The sequence below is a fragment of the Tasmannia lanceolata genome, unplaced genomic scaffold (assembly GCF_043159265.1).
Source record: "Tasmannia lanceolata isolate RefF3 unplaced genomic scaffold, GAP_Taslan_0.1 ptg000019l, whole genome shotgun sequence".
NCBI classification, from domain to species: Eukaryota; Viridiplantae; Streptophyta; class Magnoliopsida; order Canellales; family Winteraceae; genus Tasmannia; species Tasmannia lanceolata.
Window position 1 is genome coordinate 14,368,721 of NW_027518696.1, and position 25,969 is coordinate 14,394,689.

The following is a 25,969-nucleotide window of genomic DNA, read 5'->3' on the forward strand; positions in this document are numbered from 1 at the left end:
TTATTAACCACTCTTCAATCTTCACGTTTTGTTACCCTCTTTTCCTCCTCCCCAACAAAAGAGGAAAAAAAAAAGAGGATATCACCAAACCCTAGGGTTTCTTTATTCCTTTCCCTTTTGAGAAACCCTAGCTATCTGTTCTTGGCACCTCAATTTTTAGGTCAGTTTCGATCTCTCCTTATCCCTTAATTTTTTTTTTTATAGATCCTCAGATCTTAAATATCTTATTCGAATCATTCTCACTTTGATTGCCTTTTGTGGTAATTTTGTTTGATTTTGATTTTGATTTTCCTGTTTGGTGGTGATTTGGTGCTGCTATTGAAAAATTAGGGTTTTGATGGAGGGGAGATTTCACTGGTTTATAGTTTTGTTCTGTTTTGAATTTGATGATCTTGGTTCTGTTTTTTATTCTTTTGTTTTGAATTTAGAGATGGGTTTGATGGGAATTCGATCTCAGCTTGAAGAAGAAAATTGCAAAATACGTTTGATTTGGTGTTGTTCAATTTAGCTTTTAGTTGTGAATGGAGTTTTCTGTATTCAATACCATGCTGTTGGTTTTTAGGTGGATGGTGGCAGGACAAAAATTTGTGCTTTTGTTTTGTGGGTATGATTGGGTTAAGGTTACATACAGACATTGTATGGATTCTCTTTGAATGACTTGCATCCATGACTATGTTTTTCATCCGTATTGAGTCTACTGAAAATGTATAGGTTCAACACATTTGCATTATGTTGGTATTATCAAACTTTTATCTCTATTCAGTATTTATTCACACCTCTTGATTGGCCTAGTCTTATACCCTGGTTCAGATGCTTGCTGATAGAATCTGCGGTAAGAATGAACAAGTAGGGGTCCCTATGTTGTAAAGGGGGCATCCTTGCCTGAGTCCACGACTCGCCTTGAAGAAATCTATCTGCCTTCGATAAGTGCAGTTGATGTGGCAATCCAAGGCCCATTTATACATCCTTTGACAATCGTTTATTCCCAGATGCGTTGACATTCCCCTTTTTTTCATTCTACTTATTGACATGGGAAGGGGTGAAGAAGATTAGAGATACAACAAATTCTCTGTGACTAATCCTGTTTGTTATGTTGGTATTATCAAACTTTTATCTCTATTCAGTACTTTATAATTACTTTATTAAAATTTCCAAGGATTATTCCTTGCCTCAAGGATCCTTCCTGCCTCAACTCAGCCTTACATGTGTGAAGGTTCTTAGTTCTGAAATGGCAGGGAATATCTTCCGTAAGATTTTTCAATTGTACCTTCAAGATCATGGAATGACATCTTAAATAACCTTTTCATATCCACCTTGGCATTGTAGGATAGAGGAATGAAGAAATGTCATCATCGTGAAGTAACCTGCGATCTTCTTATAGAAATGAGTGTGTCTAAGCCTGTGGACTAGGTCTCTTTTAACTGTATGTTATTTAATAAATCATATGCCATCATCCATCTAGAGTATGCAAACATATCATCTAGAGCAGGCAACGAAGCTAAGTAGATTTGCTAAGTAGATGTGGAAGCGAGGGCAGAACAAGCAGGCAAGCAGCGCGGGTGGGAACTCCTGATCCACGCTTTTACCCTTCCTTACCTCTTTCTGCATGCGTGAGAGGATCCAGTAGTAGGCGACCTCCCTTCCCTCGTGGCCGGTTCATCCGGTCATGAATTAGAGAGATCGGTTTAGGACGATCGATTGGCCTCTCCCTCCCCCATACCGGGAGGGATATTGTATAACCTTGCCTTTAGTCATTAGGGCGATTAGCTAAAGCTCCCCGGTTGGGGCATTCATGAGATACGGCTGAACCCAATACAACTCAGTTCCCTTTAAACCTTCTTCCCTATTTTTCACTTTCCTTTCAAGGTGTTCGATTGCATATGTTTTGTTCATGATGTCTATTTTTATAAGGATAAGTTGGATAGAACATCTACTATTGTCTTTTTGTGGAGTATTCAATTCTTAAAATGTTAGAGTGCATCTTCACTTCACTATCCATCGCCTTCTAGGGAAGAATGACATTGAGGATGAAAGTTTAACTTAGTTATTCCATCAAATGAGGAAAATTCTATGATCCTCATTTGTTCATTTACTTATCCTATGAATCAGCTTCATACTTGTGAAAGATCGAAAGTCTACATATGCCTATGGTAGCACTTCTACTACTCATTCTATTCTTGTTCCCTCTAATGCTGTTGAAAGCATTGATCTTGGTCTTCCTATAGTTTTAAGGATAAGCCAAGGACGTGCACTTGTTATCTTAGTAGTTACATTGTCTCTCATCAAAATTCATCTTCTTCTTATCAAGCATCTAGTCCTAGTTTTGTCTTCTGAAGGTCTTAAAAAATTTCTCTAAGGGCCCTGCTTGGATTCACAACAAACAATTTTTATTCCAATCTTTATTTCTCATCTGCACATATAATATGTTTTATGAAAATAAGACAAGTTTATAGTGCATGTTTGCGAAAAAAAGTATCTCATAGAAACTACTTTTCTATTTGGCATCATATTATAGATTGCTTGTGTGCACTAAAAAAGTTGGTACTTAAGAGGGATATCTTTCGCTATCTTGGTTCAATCCTCCATAAGGAAGGAGGATGTTAACCACAGTATAAGAGCAGGTTGGTTGAAGTGGAAGCATGCTTCAGGAGTTCTGTGCGATCGTAAAATACCTACCAAGTTGAAGGGAAAGTTTTATAAGATAACTGTGAGGCCAGCCATGCTGTACGGCTCATAATTTTGGGCCACCAAGAAGCAACATGTGCATAAGATGAGGTAGCAGAGATGCAAATGCTTAGATGGATGTGCAGCCACACAAGGTTAGATTGAATTAAAAATAAAGACATCCGTAAAAGGTGGGGGTGGCACCAATTGAGGAGAAGATGAGAGAGCACCGCTTAAGATAATTTGGGCATCTCCAACGTAGGCCTTTGGATGCTCCAGTGAGAAGAAGTGACTCGTGCCAAGTTAATGGAGTAAAAAGAGGTAGGGGTAGACAGAAAACAACTTGGGTAGAAACAGTGAGGAAAGACTTGAGAGCTAGGAACATAACAGAGAACATGACCTTGGATAGGATAGAGTTGAAGAAAATGATCCATGTAGACGAACCCAACCAGTGTCAAGATTAGACTTAGTCAATTTGAGCCGGGTAGATTCTTTCCCCTTCTTCATGAAAATTTTCTAAAGGATTCATTAGCCGACCCCAACTAGTTTGGGACAAAGGCTTAGTTGAGTTGAGTTGTTGAGTTGAGTTGAGTATGTGTGCACTAAAAAAGTAACATAACAAAAACAACTTAATTTTATAATATCATTATAAAAACGAGGAATGATAGTCTGAAGGGCGCCCTTGCAAAAGCCAGTTACAAGGGCGCCCCCATTGGTCGATTTCAAAAAATTGCATTTATATCGGCACAGATGAATATGGCGATTACGTTGACAGATATAAAATTAAAGGACCCCTAAATGCAATTTGTTGAGATGAACCATTGGTCGATTTCAAAAAATTGCATTTATATCGGCACAGATGAATATGGCGATTACGTTGACAGATATAAAATTAAAGGACCCCTAAATGCAATTTGTTGAGATGAACCAATAGAGGCGCCCTTGTAACTGTTTTTTTTGCAAGGGCGTCCTTAATTCTATCATTCCTCTATAAAAAAAAGCTATTCTATCTTTTGTCCAATTAGGCCGTAAGACTGTAATTGTAGCAGAAATTCAAGCGCTTGAGAAGCATGCTGCATGGGAATTGGTTATTGTACTGCAAGGGAAACAAATGTTTGGTTTCAACTTTCAAGTGAGATTTCATTATTAAATTTAAAGTTGATGATCAAAAGGATTTGCAGAAGTGTTTTTTTTTTTTTTTTCATTTCATTATTAAATTTAAAGTTGATGATCAAAAGGATTTGAAGAAGTGTTTTTTTTTTTTTTTCATTTTCAAAAAAAAAAAACAGATGATTTGCACAAGCCTAATACAGATTATCTAGACCTTGGCATTGGTTGCAAAACTTCATTCATCAAGTTCTGTCCATGGTCACCAACAAGAACTGTATTGTAGGAAGTGTAAATGGCTCTGCCTCTGTGTTTTTCACCGACATGAGTAGAAGTTATGTAAACCCAAAAGGTAAATCTTATTATATGGACTAAAATTGTCTCCCCATCGTTGCTGTAAGAAGTTTAACTATTTACTTTTATGAATTGACTTTAGAATGAGTAAATCTTGTTATATACATTGTTTATAAGAAGGCATAAAGAAAGAATCACAGTATTATAAGTTAAACTTTGCATGTTGTTTATAAGAAGGCGTAAAGAAAGGATCACAGTATTATTAGTTTCTGTGGATCACATTGTGCTGATTGGTGGTGATCACAATCCATTAAAGCAGATTAAGTTTCTTTAACAATCTAGTAGATATGAAGGATCTTGGATTTCTAATGAGCGGAGCAACATGTGAAGGAAAAATTTGTTGCTTAGTGGTTTGCTGCTCAATTCATTGATCCTAACCTTTAATAGTAGCCCCAGAGGTAATCTGGGCTTCCTAGGGATTGGTGATGATTACAAAAGAGTGTAGCTCGATCATTATGGCCTTCTCTGGTTCTATTTATGTAGCTGACTCTAATGGTCGGAAATCCACACTCTTTTTAAAGGGTTGAGGGTATTCAAGGAAAATCTGCTTAGCTATTTGTGTTGTTGGTGACTCGGCCAAATGTCATTGCTTGGGCCTCTAATAAATGGCCTGTTCCACGGAGACTTGCCAACCTTATCAATCAAATTAATAATGTATGTGGAGACCCTCCCATCTCTTTCTCTCATCTCCATCAAAGTGCAAATGAGATCACAAATGGTTTGTCTAGATAGATATATAAGGAATTTTAGTTCTGGGCGATCAGCTTCCTTTACCGTAATATGTCTAGTTGGGTTTTTATGTATTTTTGAATCCGTTCTATTTGCTTCTTGTTGAGGTATTGTCTTGACCTCAAGGCTTCGTTATCTTTCAGAATGAATAATAGGATCTTAAGTCCATTAGGTACTTCCTTCGCATCAAAGCAGCCAGGTTCAAGGAATGCTTTATTTCATGAAGGCTCCGTTTCTTTCGACGCAAAAATGGACATGAAATTTGTTTTTATGTTGTAAAAATCATAAAACAAATTTTACGTCCATTTTTATGTCGAAGGAAACGGAGCCAAAGGAAATATGTTGTGGATCTTCAACTAAAAGCTAAAAATCGCAATCATGTTGATCAATGTTGCATTCACTAGCAGTTTGGTTTATTTCCACACTTACGAGTCACAATGTTCACCCACTCTGCATGTATCATTTTTAGATTCTTTTTTCCTGATATTCTTACATGAATATGCTTGCCATTTTTTGATAAAACTTTATTCATCATTGCCACTTGCAACATGTCTCTGAATAAAATCCTAAGATATTCTGTGCTGTGTTTATTTAAATAAATAGATACTGGATTTTACATCTTGAAATTTGGTCGAATGGTAAGTATATATGAGTTTCAATTTCTTTGGCGGTATCAATTAAAGTGTTACTTATTTTCATGGGCGTTACTCATAATTACCGAAGCCATCTATGTTCTGAACTTACTTGAATCCATGTTTCAGTGGCTTCATTTTATTGTTTGAGACAGTTCAACCTCAAATCGTATAGAACTGTCTCTTGTTATTCATTTTGTAAGTGGTAAATCCCTGTCACCGAGGAACCATTTCATCATTTGTTTCCATGCACCTAATGTGTTATGGTATTATTTTGCACTCAATTGAAATTAGTGCGGAATATTTTGAGCATGGTTTTAAATTTCGGCCAAAATACCGAAATTTTGGATTGCGGATGGGACCGGCACTGAAATTTCCACCGAAATTACCGAAATTTCGGTTTTGGTTGTGGCCGAAACCTACACCGAAACTGACATTTAAAACCTTGCTTTTGAGATCACAAATGTAAACAATCTGAATCGGACTTTCCTATGAAAGGCTGAGAAGATCCCGTAACATTAATTTTGGTATTCTCCAACTATTCACCTCAAATCACAACTTTTTTTTATTCCATAATCAGGTACGTGTATTCCTGAGCTGAGTGTGAGCCGTCAGTATATCTAAGATGAGTAAATCCATCATGCACTGCTGTTGATCTGATGCTGGTACCTAAGGCCCTGCGCAATTGTTTGTTGTGGAGCACTTGCTTGACACAAACATTTGTACCACTTTCCCTTTTGAGATCAACTTCCACAATGTCGAGTTTGGAGGAACCACTTGGTCTTGACAACTTGCCCAACTTGAATGCTATTAGCAGGCTTAGAAGATTCTCCTCCGGTGCTTGCAGGCCCAGAGTCAATGAAATGGAAATGGGAAATTGCTTGATTGAAGGGAGGAGTTGCAGCTCTTCTAACAGTTGCAAGTAAGTATTTCTTCATTAGGTTGACGTTATTTTATTGGTCTTTTGAAAATTCTATTGCTGTTAGTAATAAGATACTTTATTTTTTTCTTGCTATTGCTAGCGTATGTCTTCCTGACCAAGCGGATTGTAAAAATGCCTAGTGGAACAATCTTGAATTGTGCAAAGTAGAAGTAGGGAGAGATAAACCAACATTAATTTCAATCACAACATGATTAGAGTAGGGTAAAACCCAAAAATCAATAAGAAAATCCCTATTTGTTAACCAGTCTGAAAGTACATTAAAACTTCATATATATGAGCCCCAAACCTTTTAAAACACTACTTTGATCCTAACCATTCGCCTAGGATCAATTTTAGCTCTTAGATCAGTCCAATTATAACTTAAATTTTATTCTTAAACAGTTTAATAAAAAATAAAAAGTGTACGACATGGTTCTTTTGAGATATTGGAAAACATTAGTAAAACAACAAACAATACAAAAATGAGCTTGAAATGAGGTAGCATGGAAAGTCAAAGCTTTGCTATCGACACCTTCCTTCTTAACACTATCTACCACATTCCCAACTCAACTCATGTTTTTACGACATGAAATTGGTTAAACTCCAAGGACTTTGACTCTACTTTGATGCAAGGTTTTAAATTTTGATTTTTGTTTTTGTCCCCACGGATGTGGAAACGTTTTAGTTTCAGTTGGAAATTTTGGTGAAAATCCTTTAAAATCACGGAAGCATATGAAAACAAATGTAAATGACATAATTTTAAGATGAAACTTCAGGAATGCTAGAATAAGCACAAATGCACACTTAGACGCAATCGCATAAGCAAGATAACCATCCATAATGGTTTAACAACATCGGACACCTACTGGCATGCTCTGTCACTCATGTATGATAATTCAACATATACCACAGTTCACATGTAATTCATATGAATATTTCTATATAATACACACTCTACATTTTACATGAAATTCTTATAAATATAAGTATGCAACACATACTGTTTTAGTGTATTAGTAATACACCTATGTTTTTGGTTTCAGTAAGTGTTTCAACTTCGGTATGTGTTTCAGTGGAGATGGAAACATAAACAGTTTGCTCATTTCCTGTTGGTTTCAGTGTAAATTTAGAACGATGCTTTAAGCCCCACGCTGGTAAAATATTGTAGAGTAGCGATGCTGAATCTCTGATATCCAAATTGATGCACGGTTATTGTAGAGGAAGCTTAAGGGTAAGGTTAAGGGTGAACTAAAGGGAAAGGAGAGATGGAAAAGTAAGTAAAAGGGATGAAAAAGTTGAAAAGGGTAGTGGGAACGGTTAAAAAGGTCACGTGAAACTGTTGAAAGGGCAATTGAAAGGGATGACAGGGCAGTTGAAAGAGAAAGTGGATATGTAGGGAATCCTAAGGGGAACTAATGGAGTGATTGGTTAAGGTAAAGAGTGAATCTTGGTTGTAAAGAAGGGATCATGAGTGGTTTCAAGAATGTGTGGCTGAAAAGAGTCGAGAAGGCTGAAGAAGACGATGGGTGGTTAAAGACTTAAAAGGAGGATTTCAAGAATGGCTAGGTGGTTAATAAAATAAAGAATTAATTTAAGGTTGAAGGGGTTAAAGAATCAAGAGGGTTCTCCTAAAGAAAAGCAGGATGGTTCGTTATGGGAGGGGTGTTATGGTTGAGTTTAAAGGGAGGTTAGAAGAATGTTTCGGCTGAGAGTTTTGGGATGTTAATAGTTAACAAGGAAGATGGGCAGGGGCCTTCTTAAAGACTTAAACAAAGGATAAAAGGGGTAGCTCTAGGCTTGACTGAAAGAGGAAGGAGGATGGTCGGCTATGATTTAGGGACTGGTTGGCGTTAAACAAAGAGGAAGGAGGCTCACCTGGGACTTGTAATGATGAGACTGCTTTGAGGAGCTTTTGCCTGCTTCTTGCGGGTTTTCCGGCGGGGAAAAACCTTCAATCGACGGATCTTTCAGATCTTTCTACGGGATTTATTTGATTATCTCATGTTTGATTTAGATTATAGTTTGTTAAATGAATACCATATTTATATTGTTGCAAATTATGAGAGTAATCAATTTGTGTCTCCATTTCTAGATTTTTAGGGGTTGCCATGTCTAACACCTCGTATCCACGTCAAAACTCAACACACGAATCTGTGTCCACAAATCATTATTATGTATACTTAATGTTTTAGCTGTGGTATGTTTCTAAATTTTGGGGGTTTGCCGTGTCCGACACTCCATGTCCGTGTTGACGCTCGACACTCGTGTCTGTATCCACAAATCATAGCTGAATTTGTTTTATGCAGTCCACCATGAACAACATCGGTATATCGGTTAGACATGTTGAATGCACCTACATCAGTATATGGGTTAGACATGTTGAATACACCAGGCTACTTAATATATCCATTTATATGCTTGTAGAAGATATTAAATGTGCCAAATAACTCCCTCTTTATGCATGCCTATTTTTTTAGGGAAATGATTTCTGCGCTCCAATGTTTTAATAAACATGCGCTCCAACTTTTGTCGTGTAGTATTTAACGGGCTGTCAGAGGAATATTACGGTTCTCAAAAAGCACTTATAGCCCTTAGATACTACACGGCAAACAAATGGAACGCATATTTATCAAAACATTGGAGCGCTGAAATCATTTCCCTTTTTTTATTTCAGGTCTTGTAAATTGCTTATCACCTAGGTGCCTTGGGTTGATGTTTCCTAGGCGTTTTGGTGAATATGACACAAGCTTGATATTTTAGGACCTGGTGTTGGTGTGTTATCAATTTCTGAGGAGAGCCCGTGTTATCTTCTTGTTTTCAGAAAGTTGGTAGCATGGACTGGTGGGAAGATCACATATAACTGGAATAGGGACATCAAACACCATTTAGAAAATCACATATCATAGGAATAGGAGCATTGTCCACCTTGAGTTGAGGGCCTTGAGACACAAGTTTGGTCTCAGCAAGTTTCATTCTGCTCGATGAAAATGTACTATATAAGATGGACTAGCGCGGGATTGAGCCTCTAGCTCAATGGTCAAGACTTTGTTCTTCAACCTGGAGGTCGGAGGTTCAATCCCAGCTTCCCTACCCAAAAAAAAGATGGACCAGCGCACTGAGCCCCACTATGTGATCTTTATAGAAGTGAAAAATGCATCGTTTCACCTTGGAACAAAATTTCCTTCTTGATTTGGCTGCGTGGTTGCCACAGAAACATTTAAAAGTGAAGAGAGGAGTAATGAAGTTTGTCTTACATAAATTTTGAAGATAATCTGATCTTTACGTACTTTGTTAAATTCTGTTTCTCTTTTGCCATCGATATTTTACATTCCTATATTTTAATCCTTGTTACATGATTCTCATTTATTGTATGGGTAGTTTAATTTGCTGGTGAATACAACATTAATGAGTTCTTCGCCTCACAGTGAAGACTATACGAGGGAGACATTCCCGTGGAGAAGACAAACGAGGGACATGTTCCTAGGTGACTCCTTAAATCCGAGGAACCCATGCATTGTTAGGAGCCAGAGGGTTTGTGATTCATGGTATTCGCAAGACCGTCACTGTAGCACACTATGCAATGACAAGGATATAAGGGATCTTACAAATAAGGTGCTTGAAAATTTCAGATATGCTCTTATAGTTTTTCAGAATTTTAATTGATTGTCTTATGATGGTTAGGTGCATTGTTTATTGTATGGTTCAGAAATTGTTCACGAGGGGAATATATTTAATTGCGCACACCCACATATATCGTCTCTTAAAATAAAGTGGACTACCAATATCAAAGGAAGGGAGTCTATATATCATCTCCCCACACACAATATATGTATATATCATTGATGTATTTTAGTATATAGTCCAAAATTGCATGTGAAAGATCATGTGTTTAATTTAACTCGTCTTATGACTCTCACACTTGAAAAGCTTCATGCGAAATTCTATTGCAATTTCTTGTTTGGTTCATGCTGGGAACATCCTTCTGGCATACCTCAATGAAGCTATTTTTTTTAATTGTTTTGATAACTGTCCCAAAACAATTGTTTTGCTCATCCACCCAATGCAACTAGTGATAGACAATTACTGGGCCTTTGCTAGAATATTGTGGTCAGATGGAAAACATGGGGTTGAATGATGGGACTATAAGATGTGGTGTCTAAAGCAGCAGCTTATGAACCTCTGGTATTGACCGTTGTGCGTGGTTGGATTTTTATTTTTATTTATTTGATGACATAGGGTATCCCCACGCCATTTTGGATCTATTGATTGTATTTTTTGCTGGTTTTATTCCTATAGTATGGCAGAACTATGTAGTTCAGGAAACATAGTATCATCAATTAAGTTAAAAAATGAAAATGTTGTTTGTCAGAAGATATCTAGTCAGTACTGGGTGGTTCAATAAACCTAGTATCATCACTTATCATAAAAAATGATGTTTTTCAGAAGGTAGCACCATGGGAACTGGGGTAAAATGCCAATAGATTGCATGCTTGTGAGCAATCATGCAAAATAGTTAGAGCCGATCTTGACTTGGTTTCTACAAAATAAGCAAGAGATCCTTTAGTCGGACTTTTAGTTCTGAGATTAAGAGAGGGATTTTTTTTTTTCTTTTTCTTTTTAAGATAGATAAGGATAAAGTTTGATATCCTGATCTGAATGCCATTCACTGGGCTTTCTCAATTTGGAGAGGCTCAACTCCTGTTCAGGGGCTGTTCCTCTGTTTCCTATTATAGTGTCCAGTCTTGAACTCGAGTCGTGGAAGACGCCTTTGGAGAAATGGGGATATTCTTCTTTTTCACCATAGGATCTCATAAAAGAATGGAAGAAAAGCACAGAAAGAGAGTCAAGGAAGTGACATCTAAAAAAGATGAAAAAAAAGAAGAAAAAGTAAATATATGAGAACATAAAATGCATCAACTTTGAAGAGAAGTTCCTGCATTACGGAAAATTGCTAAAGGAAACTTCATATGCAACAGGAAATCAGCTACAAAAAAATAAATCTACTGTAAAATAGAACAAATGAGTTTCAATATTAAAGTTATTGTACAGATAGAACTGTTGTACTCCTAGTTATCTTGTTTGAGGTGGTAATTATAACATTAAATACATTGGATAGTTGGGCAACAGTAACTTCTTATCTTTGCATCATTGGGGATATTACTATGAGAGAAAGGCCAGTCGTGGTACTTCTTCTTTAATACGGGTTGTATATCATTTTAAAGCATTTTCTAGCATACATGCACCCACCTGAAAGAGCATTTATTTGTACTCATATCACATTTAGTAGCAGCTATTTTCCATAATATTTTAGTAATAAATAATGTGGGAACACAAGTTTCAAAATTCTAGTAATTGTGCTATTATGGCTAATTTTTGTTAAAACTCCGAGGGTGGACAGTCACATATCCTTGCGAACTTTATTTATTGTACATATGATCCTTAATGAAATAAACCACCTATTCTTCATCTGTTTCTCTATTCCTAGCCGGCAACCCCATGTCTAACCACCCTTTCTTTCTCTCTCTCAAAAATCGTGTAAGAACCCTTTCACACTTTCCCACATCTCCAATCTTCACATAAAAAGAAAAATACAAATTCCTAAACGGTCTCTTAACAAATATATTAGCCCGACCCTGAATATCCTATCCACTCTCTACACATGATTTTATTCTTGAGACTATTTCCCCTAGATAGGTGATTCTTTTGGGCCATAGTGTTTTCATTTTCTATGTTTTCAGATTGTAATAAGACAATAGACTTACTATTAAAAAAAAAAGGACAATAGACTTTGCTGCCCATATCCATTTATTTGCTATCTTTTGATGTGAATTGTTGTTGCACAGTATGTTTATTGTTTATCGGTGAATTATCTTAAAAGCTAACTTACGAGTGAAAGCCTTAGTAAGATTTGATTGACTTTCGAATCCTTAATCTAATTTTAGAATGAGAAAACGGTTCCTACACACATGTGTAGATAAGTTATCTTCACACTAGCTTAAAATACAGTGGGGGCCACATTATTTGGGTGATCCAAACCATTCATTTTTAAGGCCCTCTCATAGATAGGGTGTCCACAAAAAATCAGATCCATAGGATCATCCTAACCATTCGAACTTTGGAGGCAAAAAATGAACTAATTTGTGAAGGTTTAAAGACATCCATTTTACCTCCACAAATCGTAGGGTTGGGATGATCCTATGGATATGATTTTTTGTAGACACCCTATCTATGTGAGGGCCTTTAAAATGGATGGCTTGGATCACCCAAACAATGTGGGCCCCCACTGTATTTTAAGCTAGAGTGTAGAGAACTCTCTACACATATGTGTAGGAACCGTTTTCTCTTTTAGAATTTATAGTGCTACTTTACTTGAAGGCTTGATACATTAAGCTCCAGTTCTCCAATGCACCCACGAACCCTAGCTTTGCTCTAATTTGGTATTAGAGCTTAGCGCTTCGATTCCTAGCATTCTCCAGAACCATAGGCATTCGATAGCTTTCTACTTGGGCATTAGTTTCTCATCTCCATTTGTTAGTTTGTCTATGTTGGAGTTGAGTTGCCGGCAGTGTTCCTAGGTTGTAGGATCTGTCTAGGTCACTCGGGTGTTATTTCTGTTGTCCAGGGTGTCTTAGTTAAGGCCAGTTGAGTTTTTAGGTTTCCCCTGTCCTACAAATCCATCCATTTGGCCGTGGATAATAGGGCAATGCTCCACATCGGGGCCCAGGTCGACCTCAGCTCGGAGGGGCATGGCAGCAGAACATACAGATCAGTTGGATCAGCACTCCAACATGTTGTCCTGCATTAGTACCACCCCGACCAGGAACAACAAGCACCTAGAGTTAGTATATCTCCGGACGCACTGTACTACCTATGTCACCACTCCCACCTAACACGCTTGCCACAGGTAGGGGTGCAACTCGGGTCGGGTTGAGTCCAACTCGAACACAACCCGAAGTAGCATAGTTTCAAGTTTCAACCCTAACCCGACCCGACCTGAGGGCTCAGCCCCAACCCGACCCTAACCCGAACGCAACCCGAACCCGAGGGCACTTCAGCAAACTTCCATCTCTTCTCTCTCTCTCTCTCTCTCTCTCTCTCTCTCTCTATACACAAAATGCACTGAACTAGAGATCTGCTTATCAATGGAGTTTTCATTGGTTAAGAAGCACCTTACGATGGGAAAAGTTCAATGGTGCTGGTGGTTTTCTCTTGCAGTCCCGCTATCCCTCATTTGAGCTCACAAGAAACCGTAGAAGAAGAAGAAGACCATCTATTCATCTATTCCTGCAAAACCAGTGAAAAAACAAGAAGAAGAACCGTGCCTATTGCTTTCCTAATGCCCATGAAATGCGTCAAAGAAAAACGTTCAACCCTAGTATAGAGAGATCCCAGAGAGAGATTTAATGAGCATTCAATGAGCATGGGGAAGAGGTGCAATGGGAATAGGGTACTGTCATCTCATTAATGAGAATGACAGAGAATACACGACACATTTAATTATGCACGTGGGAAGGTGTTGAGAAAAGAAAGACCAAAATGTTACTGTTTTCTTTTTAGAATATTAAATTTTAAAAATCAATCGGCTTACAAGTCGGGTCGGGTTGTGTGACACTCAACCTGAACCCAACCCGAACTTTTTCCGGGTTACATATTTCCAACCCGAACCCAACCCGACCTGAGTATTTCCCAACCCAACCCCAGAAAAAATCAGGGTCAACCCGTCGGGTTCGGGTTCAACCCAACCCAAGTTGCACCCTTAGCCACAGGTGAGGCTAGTGGTCAAGACTTTGATCTTGACAACTCCTAACAAGGCCGGTCTGACCCAAATTATATTATTGAGCCATATGAGGAGCCACAGTCTCACGATGGATCCCTATCCCAATTTGAGGATACGTTCGTGAGGGCCTTAGAGCAGTGTTTAAAAACGCGGATGTGACGCGGAACGTGGACAAGAAAAATTCTTGTCAACTCAGCATGGACGCGGCTAAGAATGCTCTTAACATGGTCAACGCGATCATAACTCGGGAGAATCAAAGGAGTTTTCATTAACTCTATAGGGCAAAACGCGGAACGCGGATGTGTGCGACGCGGAACACGGCCAAGAAAAATCGTTGTCGACTCGGGCGAGTTCCTTGTCGTGTCAAGGAGTTTTTAAACACGGCCTTAGAGTATTGGGGTGGATGTCGGAGATTTTAAGGGTCACCTCCACTCTGAAGAGTTACTTGAGTGGCTCTATATTGTTGACCACTTCTTTGAATGGAAGGAACTTCTTGAGTACAAAAAGTTCAAGTTTGTGACCATGAAACTGAAGGGTGTTGCTGTCGTTTGGTGGAAACAAACTGAATCCGAGAGAATTCAATGTGGTAGGCTCAAGATAGATTGTTGGGCCAAAATGAAGGGTAAAATGAAAAGTAAATATCTTCCAACTGACTTTGGGGCCAATATGTACTAGAGAAGGTGTGGAATCCATTTGATTTGGTGCACTATCACATGAATGAGCCTCAATCCTAAAATAATGGCAAGTGAACACCGTTAGCCATCCAATCATTTGTCTATTAATCCATGTTTCATGGATTCTTCTGAATCGGCGACGTACCCGTGGACACTTATCAGATTCTAATGCTTCAGGTTTCTCTGCGACACTTCTAGATCTCTTTTATCTTGTTTCTTTTTTCTGAATACTTTTTTTCTGAATAATATTTTTTCTGAATACTGCTACCTCACTTTTGCAGTTACTATATGTTTTGAGTTTTATCCATCCTAATAATAAGTTGTTTGTGTGGTGATAAAATATTATATTTTTGTATCTAATTAAAAAATTTTAATATATTTTTTGTTATAACCATATTACTATGTTAAAAAATTAAAATTTGAAAATTGATTTAAATATTTTAGCGAATTCATGAATCTTTATTTTTGAGGTTTGTCGACAGATACAACATAGTAATTAATATACAATTAAAACTAGTTGATAGGCAAAAGACGTATAAAGGTTCATTTTCCTAATGTATTCTGTTTGAGCCCCATCATAAAGTACATAAAGTAATCCATATGGTGCACAAGAGTTGCGTGCATTTCGATCATAGGCTCAAATTTTGGTCTCAGTCCATAATTCAGTCCCCACGAAAGTGGAAGTACTTCATTGTAGTCCATGGAAATCATGTAAAAATCGTGATAGTTTATGGAAGTCCATGGAAACAATGGAAATTTAAGATGAAACTTTAGGAAATGCTAGAATTACTACAAATACACATCTAGAAACCATCTTGCAAGCAAGACAACTATCCGTAATGGTTTAAGAAGATCAAACATCCCATTTCAAAATAAAAATAAAAATTCACTTTACCATTTCAAAAAAAGGAAGATCAAACATCTAGTGACATGTGCTATCTTGCATGCCTGGAATAGTAAGGTTCATTCTAAATATGGACATGTTTTGATTGTTGATGATTGTACCATTTCTTTTACTTTTCAGCTTAATCATCTAATTAATGGAATGTGTATTAATATTTCATGGATGTGCGGTTTTTTTAGGTATCGAACTTTGTACTTCAATCCCCATTGAAACCAATACATGGCAGCCAAAACCGACATGTGTCGGCTGAAGGTCAAAAAAATGTTTTTTATTTATACGCTGTACATGCATCAGCCAAAGCATTCAGTTAGTTTGCTTAGACATGGGCTCCACTATAATAAAGCCAACTGGTCTGATTCTACTGCAGATATTCTGTTCATGCATCGTATATGGGCCCACTATAAATTAGCCTGATGGTGTTCTTCGGTTGCAAGCATTATGTCCATCATCTGCTGTGGACCCATCATTGCCACATGGTGTGGTTTTATTTGCACACTAAGTCCTCTCGTGAGCATTCTTGCACTTGTTGTGTTTGTGCCTCAGATCCACCTTTAAATTGCCAAATTGTGCATATGCTCATGTATTTCAAACATTTTATTCACGGGTTCTGCATGCCTTTACCTAGTTCCGTTTGAAGGATTTTTTTTCTTCACTTTCACTATATGATACTTGCCAATTTGTGATAATTTATCCAGACGCTGCATATTTTTCTCTTTCTTTAGTTTTCAGTTGATGAATCCTTGCTGTATTCACCACATTATCTTCAGTATTGACCTCTTTCTGATACAAGAGCCACATGACCAATTTATTTTGAAATTGCAGTTTTTAAGAGGTATGCCAAGGTTTGTAAAGATTGTGGAAGTCGGTCCAAGGGATGGCTTACAAAATGAGAAGAATCTTGTACCTACATCTGTGAAGATTGAATTGATCCAAAGATTAGTTTCTTCTGGGTTGTCTGTTATCGAGGCTACAAGCTTTGTCTCACCAAAATGGGTACCACAGGTGATATGCTGCCTTCGATGCTTTTGCTTTATTATGAACAATCCATACATTATCCAAACCAAGACTTGCTGAGTTTTATAGATTTTTAATTCTTCTACGAGAGTGGTATTTTAGTATATCGAATAAAAAAATAAAATCATTTTGCCATACTTGAAAGGAGTATTGAGTGATTCCTAGGGAACTGCATTCAACAACTTAAAAATGGATTACAATTAAAAAAAGGGAAATGATTGCCCCCCCCAACGGTTTCCGTGAGAATGGTTCACTGCTTCAGGATAAAGTCACCCCCTTTAACGTTTTTCTTTGCCTTTAAAACTTAGCGAATAACGTTAAAGGGGGGATTTTATCCGTCAGAGTGTGGGAAATATCATTTCCTTAAAAAAACAACTTGAAAAATGGATTTAAGACATTTTGAAAGCAATTTCTTGCTTCAATATTGTATAAAATCTGGCAGGAAGCTGTCGTTCCTTTCTTGATTTGATGATCCACTCTTGCTACATGGAATTGAAGAGTTGGGAACTCAGAATATAAGCTATTCATTGGATTGGTCTACCCAGTGCGTGTGCGTGCGCTAGCGTGGGTGCGTGTGTAATGAAGCTCCTAGTAAGGCTCATTGGTTTGGTCTACCCGTCACTATCGAATACTAGTATTTTCCCACTCTTAGATTCATCCTATCCTTTGTGCCCTTTCTCATATAGAGCTTACTCATAGGGCTGGTTTAGCAGCAGGTGCTTGCGTGTGGAGAGAGATTCATCCTATCTTTTGTGCCCTTACTCCCTTTAATGGCACATTCCAATTGTGATACATGAGCTATACTCAGATTTATCTTTTTTGTCATTTTGTTTTCATATTATCCTTACCCAGATTTGGCAAGAACTTCCTAGTTTTCAGTAACACAGTGTTTGCCATTCATTAACAAATTAATTTTTTTTTATGAACTACTTGATCATCACATGAAATTTCTTTACTTAAGTTTTATGGATTTTGGTTGACACCCTACTTATCTTTATTGGCACATAAAGAATTTAATGTGCCACAGCAACATTTTCTGAATCATTTTGTTACCAAAATATATTTCAGCTAGCAGATGCAAAAGATGTAATGGAAGCAATTCGAAATGTGGAGGGTCCGAGGTTTCCTGTGTTAACTCCTAATCTTAAAGTAAGCAATCCTTTTTTTAAAAAAAATAAAATGTAAGCACTCTTATCCGAAACTTTCTTCTAAACCATGTGGACTTGTTCAGGGAATATTTGATGACTCAATATTGCATGTTCTAGGGTTTTGAAGCAGCAGTTGCCGCTGGTGCAAAGGAAGTCGCCTTATTTGCATCAGCTTCAGAATCCTTTTCTATGTCAAATATTAACTGCAGTATCGAAGATAGCCTTGCTCGTTATCGTGATGTTGCACTTGCTGCCAAAAAGCTCTCATTGCCTATTCGTGGGTATGTCTCCCTTGTTGATTTCCTACAAAACCATTGTTTACATGCCATTAGATTTTATGTAAATGTCAAGATTGAACCACATCCTTTACAATAAGGGATATTCCTTTTAGTTCTATTTCTCTTTTTTGTTCCCATGTTTGTTCAATAACTTCTTAGAGAAATTACTACATTTTTCTCTTCTTTTTTTCTGATTGTTAGCGACACCTAAATTTCCTGACAACTGACGTCTCTTGGTTATGTTAGTTGATCCCATGAATGTTATATGTAAGCCTTGAAGCCTGTCACACTAATTAGTGGAAGTGTGAATTGTTGTTTACCTATATCTAGTGGAGCCCATTGGACTGTGAGTTGTTTCATATGAACTAATTGGTGAATTTAAGCTTGTCCTCTCTTAATGTCACTATTTGCAAGTAGCGACTAGCGACTTCAGATCTGTACTACAAACCTCCAGATCTGATATGTCACTAGTGTAGTTAAATCTGATATATATATATATATATATATATAGAGGAAAGTGTTGGTGAGCTTAAGCTCACCAAACTTATGGTGAGCTTAAGCGCCCCAATCACATGGGTCCCACATTTTCTGTGGTGATCCAAACCATTCATTTGCAAGGCCCTATCATAGATAGGGTGTGTACCAAAAATCAGCTCCATAGGATCATCCTAACCCCTCCATTTGTGGAGGAAAAAAATGGGCAGATTTGTGGACAAATAATGTCTGTCCATTTTGACCTCCACAAATGGATGGGTTAGGATGATCCTATGGAGCTGATTTTTGGTACACCCTCTATCCATGTAAGGGACTTTAAAATGAATGCTTTGGATCACCTAACAAAGTGGGCCCCCATGTGATTGGGGCGCTTAAGCTCACCAAAAGTTTGGTGAGCTTAAGCGCACCAACAGTTTCCTCATATATATATATATATATATATATATATATATATATATATACTAGTAAAAAACCCCGTGCATCTGTGCGATGCACGGGCCGACAAAGAACTGTACGGACCACATCATAGGTTGATCCAAACCGTCCATGTGATGGAACACTACATCAATACGTGGTGCCCGTAAAATCATTTCCATAGGCTGATCCTAACCCTCCAATCTATAGAGGTTTTCATAATATGTTGTTCCTCTTCTGCTATATATATATATATATATATATATATATATATATATATATATATATGAGGAAAGTGAAGCTACACTGCCGGTGTAGCTAACTTAGCTACACCGCCAGCTTAAAATACAATGGGCCCACATTGTTTTGGTGATCCAAAGAATTCATTTGATTGGCCCTCACATAGATAGGGTGTCCACCAAAAATCAGCTCCATAGGACCATCCCAACCCTACGATTTGTGGAGGCAAAAATGAACGTGTAAAAACCTTCACAAATTTGTCCATTTTTGCCTCCACAGTTTGAAGGGTTGGGATGATCCTATGGAGTTGATTTTTGGTGGACACACTATCTATGTGAGGGCCAATCAAATGAATGGTTTGGATCACCAAAACAATGTGGGCCCATTTTATTTTAAGCCGGCGGTCACTTTCCTCTATATATATATATATATATATATATATGAGAAAACGGTTCCTACACATATGTGTAGATAAGTTATCTACACACTAGCTTAAAATACATTGGGGGCCACATTATTTGGGTGATCCAAACCATTCATTTTTAAGGCCCTCACATAGATAGGGTGTCCACAAAAAATCAGATCCATAGGATCATCCTAACCATTCGAACTGTGGAGGCAAAAAATGGACTAATTTGTGAAGGTTTAAAGACATCCATTTTACCACCACAAATCGTAGGGTTGGGATGATCCTATGGATCTGATTTTTTGTAGACACCCTATCTATGTGAGGGCCTTTAAAATGGATGGCTTGGATCACCCAAACAATGTGGGCCCCCACTGTATTTTAAGCTAGTGTGTAGAGAACTCTCTACACATGTGTAGGAACCGTTTTCTCTCTCTCTCTCTCTCTCTCTCTCTCTCTCTCTATATATATATATATATATATATATATATATATATATATATATATATGAAAATCTCGACCGAGACAAAAAAAAACAACAACTCATATTCGGTTGGAACAGGTCTATATCCAAACCATAACCTTCAGATCTGATCTTTTCACCCTATGTCCATGAACTTCCAGATCTGAAAAGAAAATCTCAACCGAGACAAAAAAACAACAACTCATATTCGGTTGGAACAGGTCTATATCTAAACCATAACCTTCAGATCTGATCTTTTCACCCTATGTTTTCCCGATTCATACGCTCATTGACTAAAAATTCAGCACCACAACAATCCAAAAAAAAAAAAAAAAAAAAAAAACACTACAACATACCTCTGTAAGGAAGAAAGAAAAAAGATCTCCTACATGGCTATACGGATGTTGACGTTAACCATACAACCTGATGATGTCGTGGGAGGACTGCAGCAGCAATGACGAAGGAAAAAAGGTTATCTCCTCCTCTGATACCAAGTTGCAGTTCAGACTATGATAGAGGAGAGGTCAAGAGGAAGGAGAATAAGAGAAGGAAAGAGACTAACCCATCGTAGAGGGTTATGGCCTCTACATTGGAAACAAGACTAATATTCATGCTACTAGGTAAATTCAAAGGTGTATCGGTGTGGAGGGATATTTTGAAGGTGGAGGTTCTTTTTACGAAAGACATTCGTTTCAAGGTCTATGTGGGGGATAGGATTCGTTTTTGGCTGGATCCTTGGTGCTCGGCTGTGCCTCTCAAGGAGCTTTTTCCAGAGTTATTTTTGGTGTCTTCTCAGAAAGGGGCATGGGTCAAGGACTGCTTCGAAAGAGTGAATGCGAAAGTGGTTTGGACTCCCAAGTTTAGAAGAGCCTTTTTTGATAGAGAATTAAATTATCTTCAAGGAGATTGAGAACCTGGTTCAGGGGTCTTCTATTGTGTTTGAACATGTAAGGAGAGGTAAGAGCTAGAGATTGAGGATCTCGGGGCCTATCGGAGTAGCGGACTCAAATGAAGCAGAGGTAAGAGCTGTTCATAGTGGGATCAAGTATTTGGATAGATCCGCTTTTGATAAAATCATAGTGGAAGGGGATTCCTTAAATGTAATTCGCTAGACTCAAATGAAGCAGAGGTAAGAGCTGTTCATAGTGGGATCAAGTATTTGGATAGATCCGCTTTTGATAAAATCATAGTGGAAGGTGCCTTTAGAGAATATCTCAGGCTTGACGCAAACCATCACCATATCCCCATCATGGAATTCCAGATATTTGTGGTGTAGATCAGCCTTGGCTTTGTAAGATTTATTGCTCAAAAGTTCTTTTCTGTTTAACTTTGTCATGCAATTCCCTCATGTTTGGCAAATCCTTCTGCTTCAGTACTCGATCTACCTTTAGGTTGTAATGACACTAGATCAATTGGCTTCTTGGGTTGCACGCCAAGAACTATCTTGAATGGACTTTTACTAATCCTGCATCATGCTCACTGTGGATCAGATTTGGTTGGATATAGTGTCCAGTGGGCAATGGTGGGCCCAATTAAAAACCATATAGGAAGTGGTTAGGTAGGTTTAAAGGGCTGGTTGGGATTTACAAGGAGTACATAACAACTCAAAATTAAGGTCAGTTTGATCTATAATCTGGCCTAAAATCCATGTCCAAAGCGTACCTGTTCGGCCTAGGACCCAGTTGATGCCCCCCTAGAATGGAGAGAATGGAAGCATTTGGATCTCAGTGGATTCACTTTTGTCTGTTCATGGAGATGGTCTGAACCTTGGAGCAATGCAGAGGGGCATGCATTTCTTCTCAAATTTAAACTCAATTTGTGAGTTTATCCTAGAGCAGTTGAATATTTGGAGCAATGTATGCATTAATAATTTAATATCACAGGCTTCTCTGTTTACCATTCAGTTAGATGTGTAAATTGCTGGTGAGCCAGGGACATTCATGTTCCAGAGTAAACTCTGAGTTATGTTTCTTGGTCTTTTATTTCTTTAATTAGCTCCTCTACTTAAATCCACTTGCTTTTGGCCACCCGAAGACCATGGGCGCAAAGCCATGGCACTGCGGATGATGGCTCACTAGCGTTGCACCGCGGATGGTTGCTCCGTTGCGGCCATGCACACAAGCCATGCACAAAAGCCTTGGACACTAGCCTTGCACACAAGCCTTGCACAAAAGCCTTGGACACTAGCCTTGCACACAAGCCTTGTACACAAGCCTTGGGTCTTATGCTATGGCTATAAATCATCAGTGATAATGCATGAACTTCTCATTGAAACATAGTAGTTTTTGATTATTTCCCCATCGTTGCTGGTTTTAAATTATTGATGTTCAAATATGTTAGGTATGTATCATGCGTTGTGGGTTGTCCTGTAGAAGGGGCAGTGCCACCATCAAAAGTGGCATATGTGGCAAAAGAACTCTATGCTATGGGCTGCTCTGAAATCTCTCTTGGTGATACAATTGGGGTTGGCACTCCCGGTAAGGATCTAAACTTTCTTTTAGATTCAATCGCTTAGACTACGTGTCAAGCAGAGTAAGTACTTGGACAAGAGGGTATGTGCCCCAAGAAATAATGTCTGGACGAGTATTTTTTTTCTATTTGGAGTATTGTCGAAACTCGGAGGCATCTAATAAACATTGTTTTCTTCATTAAAGACATAATTTGGAGCGGTGGAGAATCCGTTTATTCAGTCAAGATTGACCATCTATCTGGTTTCAGCACCATTGGTGCTATGTTACAAATATTGTGGCAAGGGAAAATCTTGGGATATATAAAAAAAATTATCTTTTTTTCGGGTTCATATCGGGAAAAAATGATAAAAATAAAATTATTTAAAAATATATAAAATATAAAATTTAAGAAAAATATAAAATAAAAATATTGAGATATTATTGTGATATTTTATGATAACAATGGAAATGTCGCTATATTTTTAAAATCTCGAGATTATGTCAGGATTTCGTCATTTTATCAAAATGTCGTGACAAAAACGCGATATTTTGAAAATATCGGAGATATTTGTGACATAGCATTGGTGCACTGATATTTTTTCCTCTTGGCATTCCTCTTTTCACTGTCATATAGGCACTGTTGTTCCAATGCTTGAAGCTGTGATGGCTGTTGTCCCTGTTGAGAAGCTTGCCGTCCATTTTCACGACACATATGGGCAATCTCTTCCTAACATTCTCGTCTCCCTCCAAGTAAGCAACCACCCCAGTTCAAATTTTAAAAGGCATCCTTAACCCTGTCTCATCAAGACCCCATATTCTACATGGTAACAATCTCTCAAACGCGTAATTTTCTTCCCTCTTAACAGATGGGTATTAGTACAGTGGACTCATCTGTTTCGGGCCTAGGAGGTTGCCCATATGCAAAGGGTGCTTCAGGCAATGTTGCCACTGAAGATGTTGTGTATATGCTCAACGGCCTCGGCATAAAGACCAATGTGGATCTCGGCAAGCTAATGTCAGCTGGAGAGTTTATCTGCAAGCAGCTAGGGCGACAGTCCGGCTCGAAAACCGCCATTGCTTTGTGCAGAATTACAGCAGATGCTTCCAAGATATAAGGTAATGTTTGTAGATTATCCTCCATTGAACTAAACTCAGAAAAAAAGGGTTATGATTATAAACATATCTTGGTAAAGGAAATTTCTAGTATTATGTACCATAAATAGGAATAAATCCGATTGTGGGATTGGAATTCGGTGAAAGTTGCATTCAATAATGATTCTCTATGTGCTCACACCATAAACAGATGAAGCATCCTCTGACTTATCAACCCATGTTTTACATCCCTTGTCGTGTGCAGCGGAGGATATAAAATTTGGATAGTTGTAAGGGCACTTTTGTCATATGTGATAACTCTGCTCGTTGGGTTGCCACATGTCTAGTAGTCATTGGATGACTGTTTTAGATAGTCACAGCCTTTTTTAGTCTTTGTTTCAAACAACCAAAATGCCCTTCCCATAACCCTATTCCCCTCTCCGCGCCTTCTTCGGAATGATATTTCCAAGGAGGAAGTATATATATAGAGAGAGAGAGGAAAGTGAAGCTACACAGCCGGTGTAGCCAACTTAGCTACACCGCCGGCTTAAAATACAATGGGCCCACATTGTTTTGGTGATCCAAACCATTCATTTGATTGGCCCTCACATAGATAGGGTGTCCACCAAAAATCAGCTCCATAGGATCATCCCAACCCTTCAAACTGTGGAGGCAAAAATGGACAAAATTTTGAAGGTTTTTACACGTTCATTTTTGCCTCCACAAATCATAGGGTTGGGATGATCATATAGAGCTGATTTTTGGTGGACACCCTATCTATGTGAGGGCCAATCAAATGAATGGTTTGGATCACCAAAACAATGTGGGCCCATTGTATTTTAAGCTTAGCTACACCGGCAGTGTAGCTTCACTTTCCTCATATATATATATATATATATATATATATATATATATATATATATATGAGGAAAGTGAAGCTACACCACCGGTGTAGCTAACTTAGCTACACCACCGGTGTAGCTAACTTAGCTACACCGCCCGCTTAAAATACAATTGGCCCACATTGTTTTGGTGATCCAAAGAATTCATTTGATTGGCCCTCACATAGATAGGGTGTCCACCAAAAATCAGCTCCATAGGATCATCCTAACCCTTCAAACTATGGAGGCAAAAATGGACAAATTTGTGAAGGTTTTTACACGTTCATTTTTGCCTCCACAAATCGTAGGGTTGGGATGATGCTATGGAGCTGATTTTTGGTGGACACCCTATCTATGTGAGGGCCAATCAAATGAATTCTTTGGATCACCAAAACAATGTGGGCCAATTGTATTTTAAGCGGGCGGTGTAGCTAAGTTAGCTACACCGGTGGTGTAGCTTCACTTTCCTCTATATATATATATATATATATATATATATATATATATATATAGGAAAAGGATTGTACGCTATGGTACGCTCGAGTGCCCAATCACATATGGGCCCACTTTGTTAGGATGATCCAAAGCTTTCATTTGTAAGGCCCTTACATAGATGGGGTGTGTACCAAAAATCAGCTCCATAGGATCATCCTAAGCCATCCATTTGTGGAGGGCAAAATGGACAGACAACAAATCTGCCCATTTTTGGAGGGGTTAGGATGATTCAATGGAGCTGATTTTTGGTACACACCCTATCTATGATAAGGCCTTGCAAATGAATGCTTTGGATCACCACAAAAAATGTGGGACCCATGTGATTGGGGCACTCGAGCGTACCATAAGCTTGGTACGCTCGAGCGTACAATCCTTTTCCTCATATATATATGGAGCAACCTCCTGGGTATTTTTCTTAGGGGGAGATGTGCTCCTCAGTTAGTTTGTCGCCTTCGGAGAGCAATTTGTGGGCAACTTAGAGTGAGGATTTCTAAATTAGCTCAACTTGGGATTGCATTGTTGCTCTAAGGTGACGGGTAATTACGGTCCATTCTCTTATTAAGTAGAACCCCAACCCCGGTGGCTAGATCTAGGGAACAATTTTAAAGTAAGTTTCCATAAATAAAGACCCTTATCTCATGAAAATAACAAAAGTACCCGTCAAATGAAAAATGATAAAAATACATGTATCTCATGGAAAATTGAAACCTACTCTTTATATTTGTAGAAATAACAATAATACTCCCATGCCATTAAAATTGACAGAAATGTCCTTATCTCATCGAACATAATGGACTAATAGTACCTATGTTGTATCACATTAGTTGGGC

The 25,969-nt window shown here is 38.1% G+C and overlaps 1 protein-coding gene across 2 annotated transcripts; it reads left to right on the forward strand.

The window, feature by feature from the left end:
* LOC143852557 (Aldolase superfamily protein) lies at positions 1-23,954 on the forward strand. Of its 2 annotated transcripts, none has more exons than XM_077361986.1 (9): positions 1-160; positions 6,067-6,408; positions 9,834-10,020; positions 16,586-16,765; positions 17,846-17,926; positions 18,043-18,206; positions 22,562-22,698; positions 23,306-23,421; positions 23,538-23,954. In XM_077361986.1, exons 2-9 carry the CDS (start codon positions 6,146-6,148, stop codon positions 23,784-23,786), a joined length of 1,377 nt encoding a protein of 458 aa, XP_077218101.1. In that variant the 5' UTR covers positions 1-160; positions 6,067-6,145; the 3' UTR covers positions 23,787-23,954. The 2 variants fall into 2 exon arrangements, with proteins under 2 accessions (XP_077218101.1, XP_077218102.1); XM_077361987.1 differs by lacking the exon at positions 1-160 and adding an exon at positions 193-260.
* Positions 23,955-25,969: the final 2,015 nt, after the last annotated feature.

Coding starts and splice junctions, on each gene's coding strand:
- LOC143852557 (XM_077361986.1), top strand. CDS start 6,146: ATGCTGGTACCTAAGGCCCTGCGCAATTGTTTGTTGTGGAGCACTTGC. Junction 17,927..18,042: donor TGTTAACTCCTAATCTTAAA/GTAAGCAATCCT, acceptor TGCATGTTCTAG/GGTTTTGAAGCAGCAGTTGC. Junction 23,422..23,537: donor ACATTCTCGTCTCCCTCCAA/GTAAGCAACCAC, acceptor CCCTCTTAACAG/ATGGGTATTAGTACAGTGGA.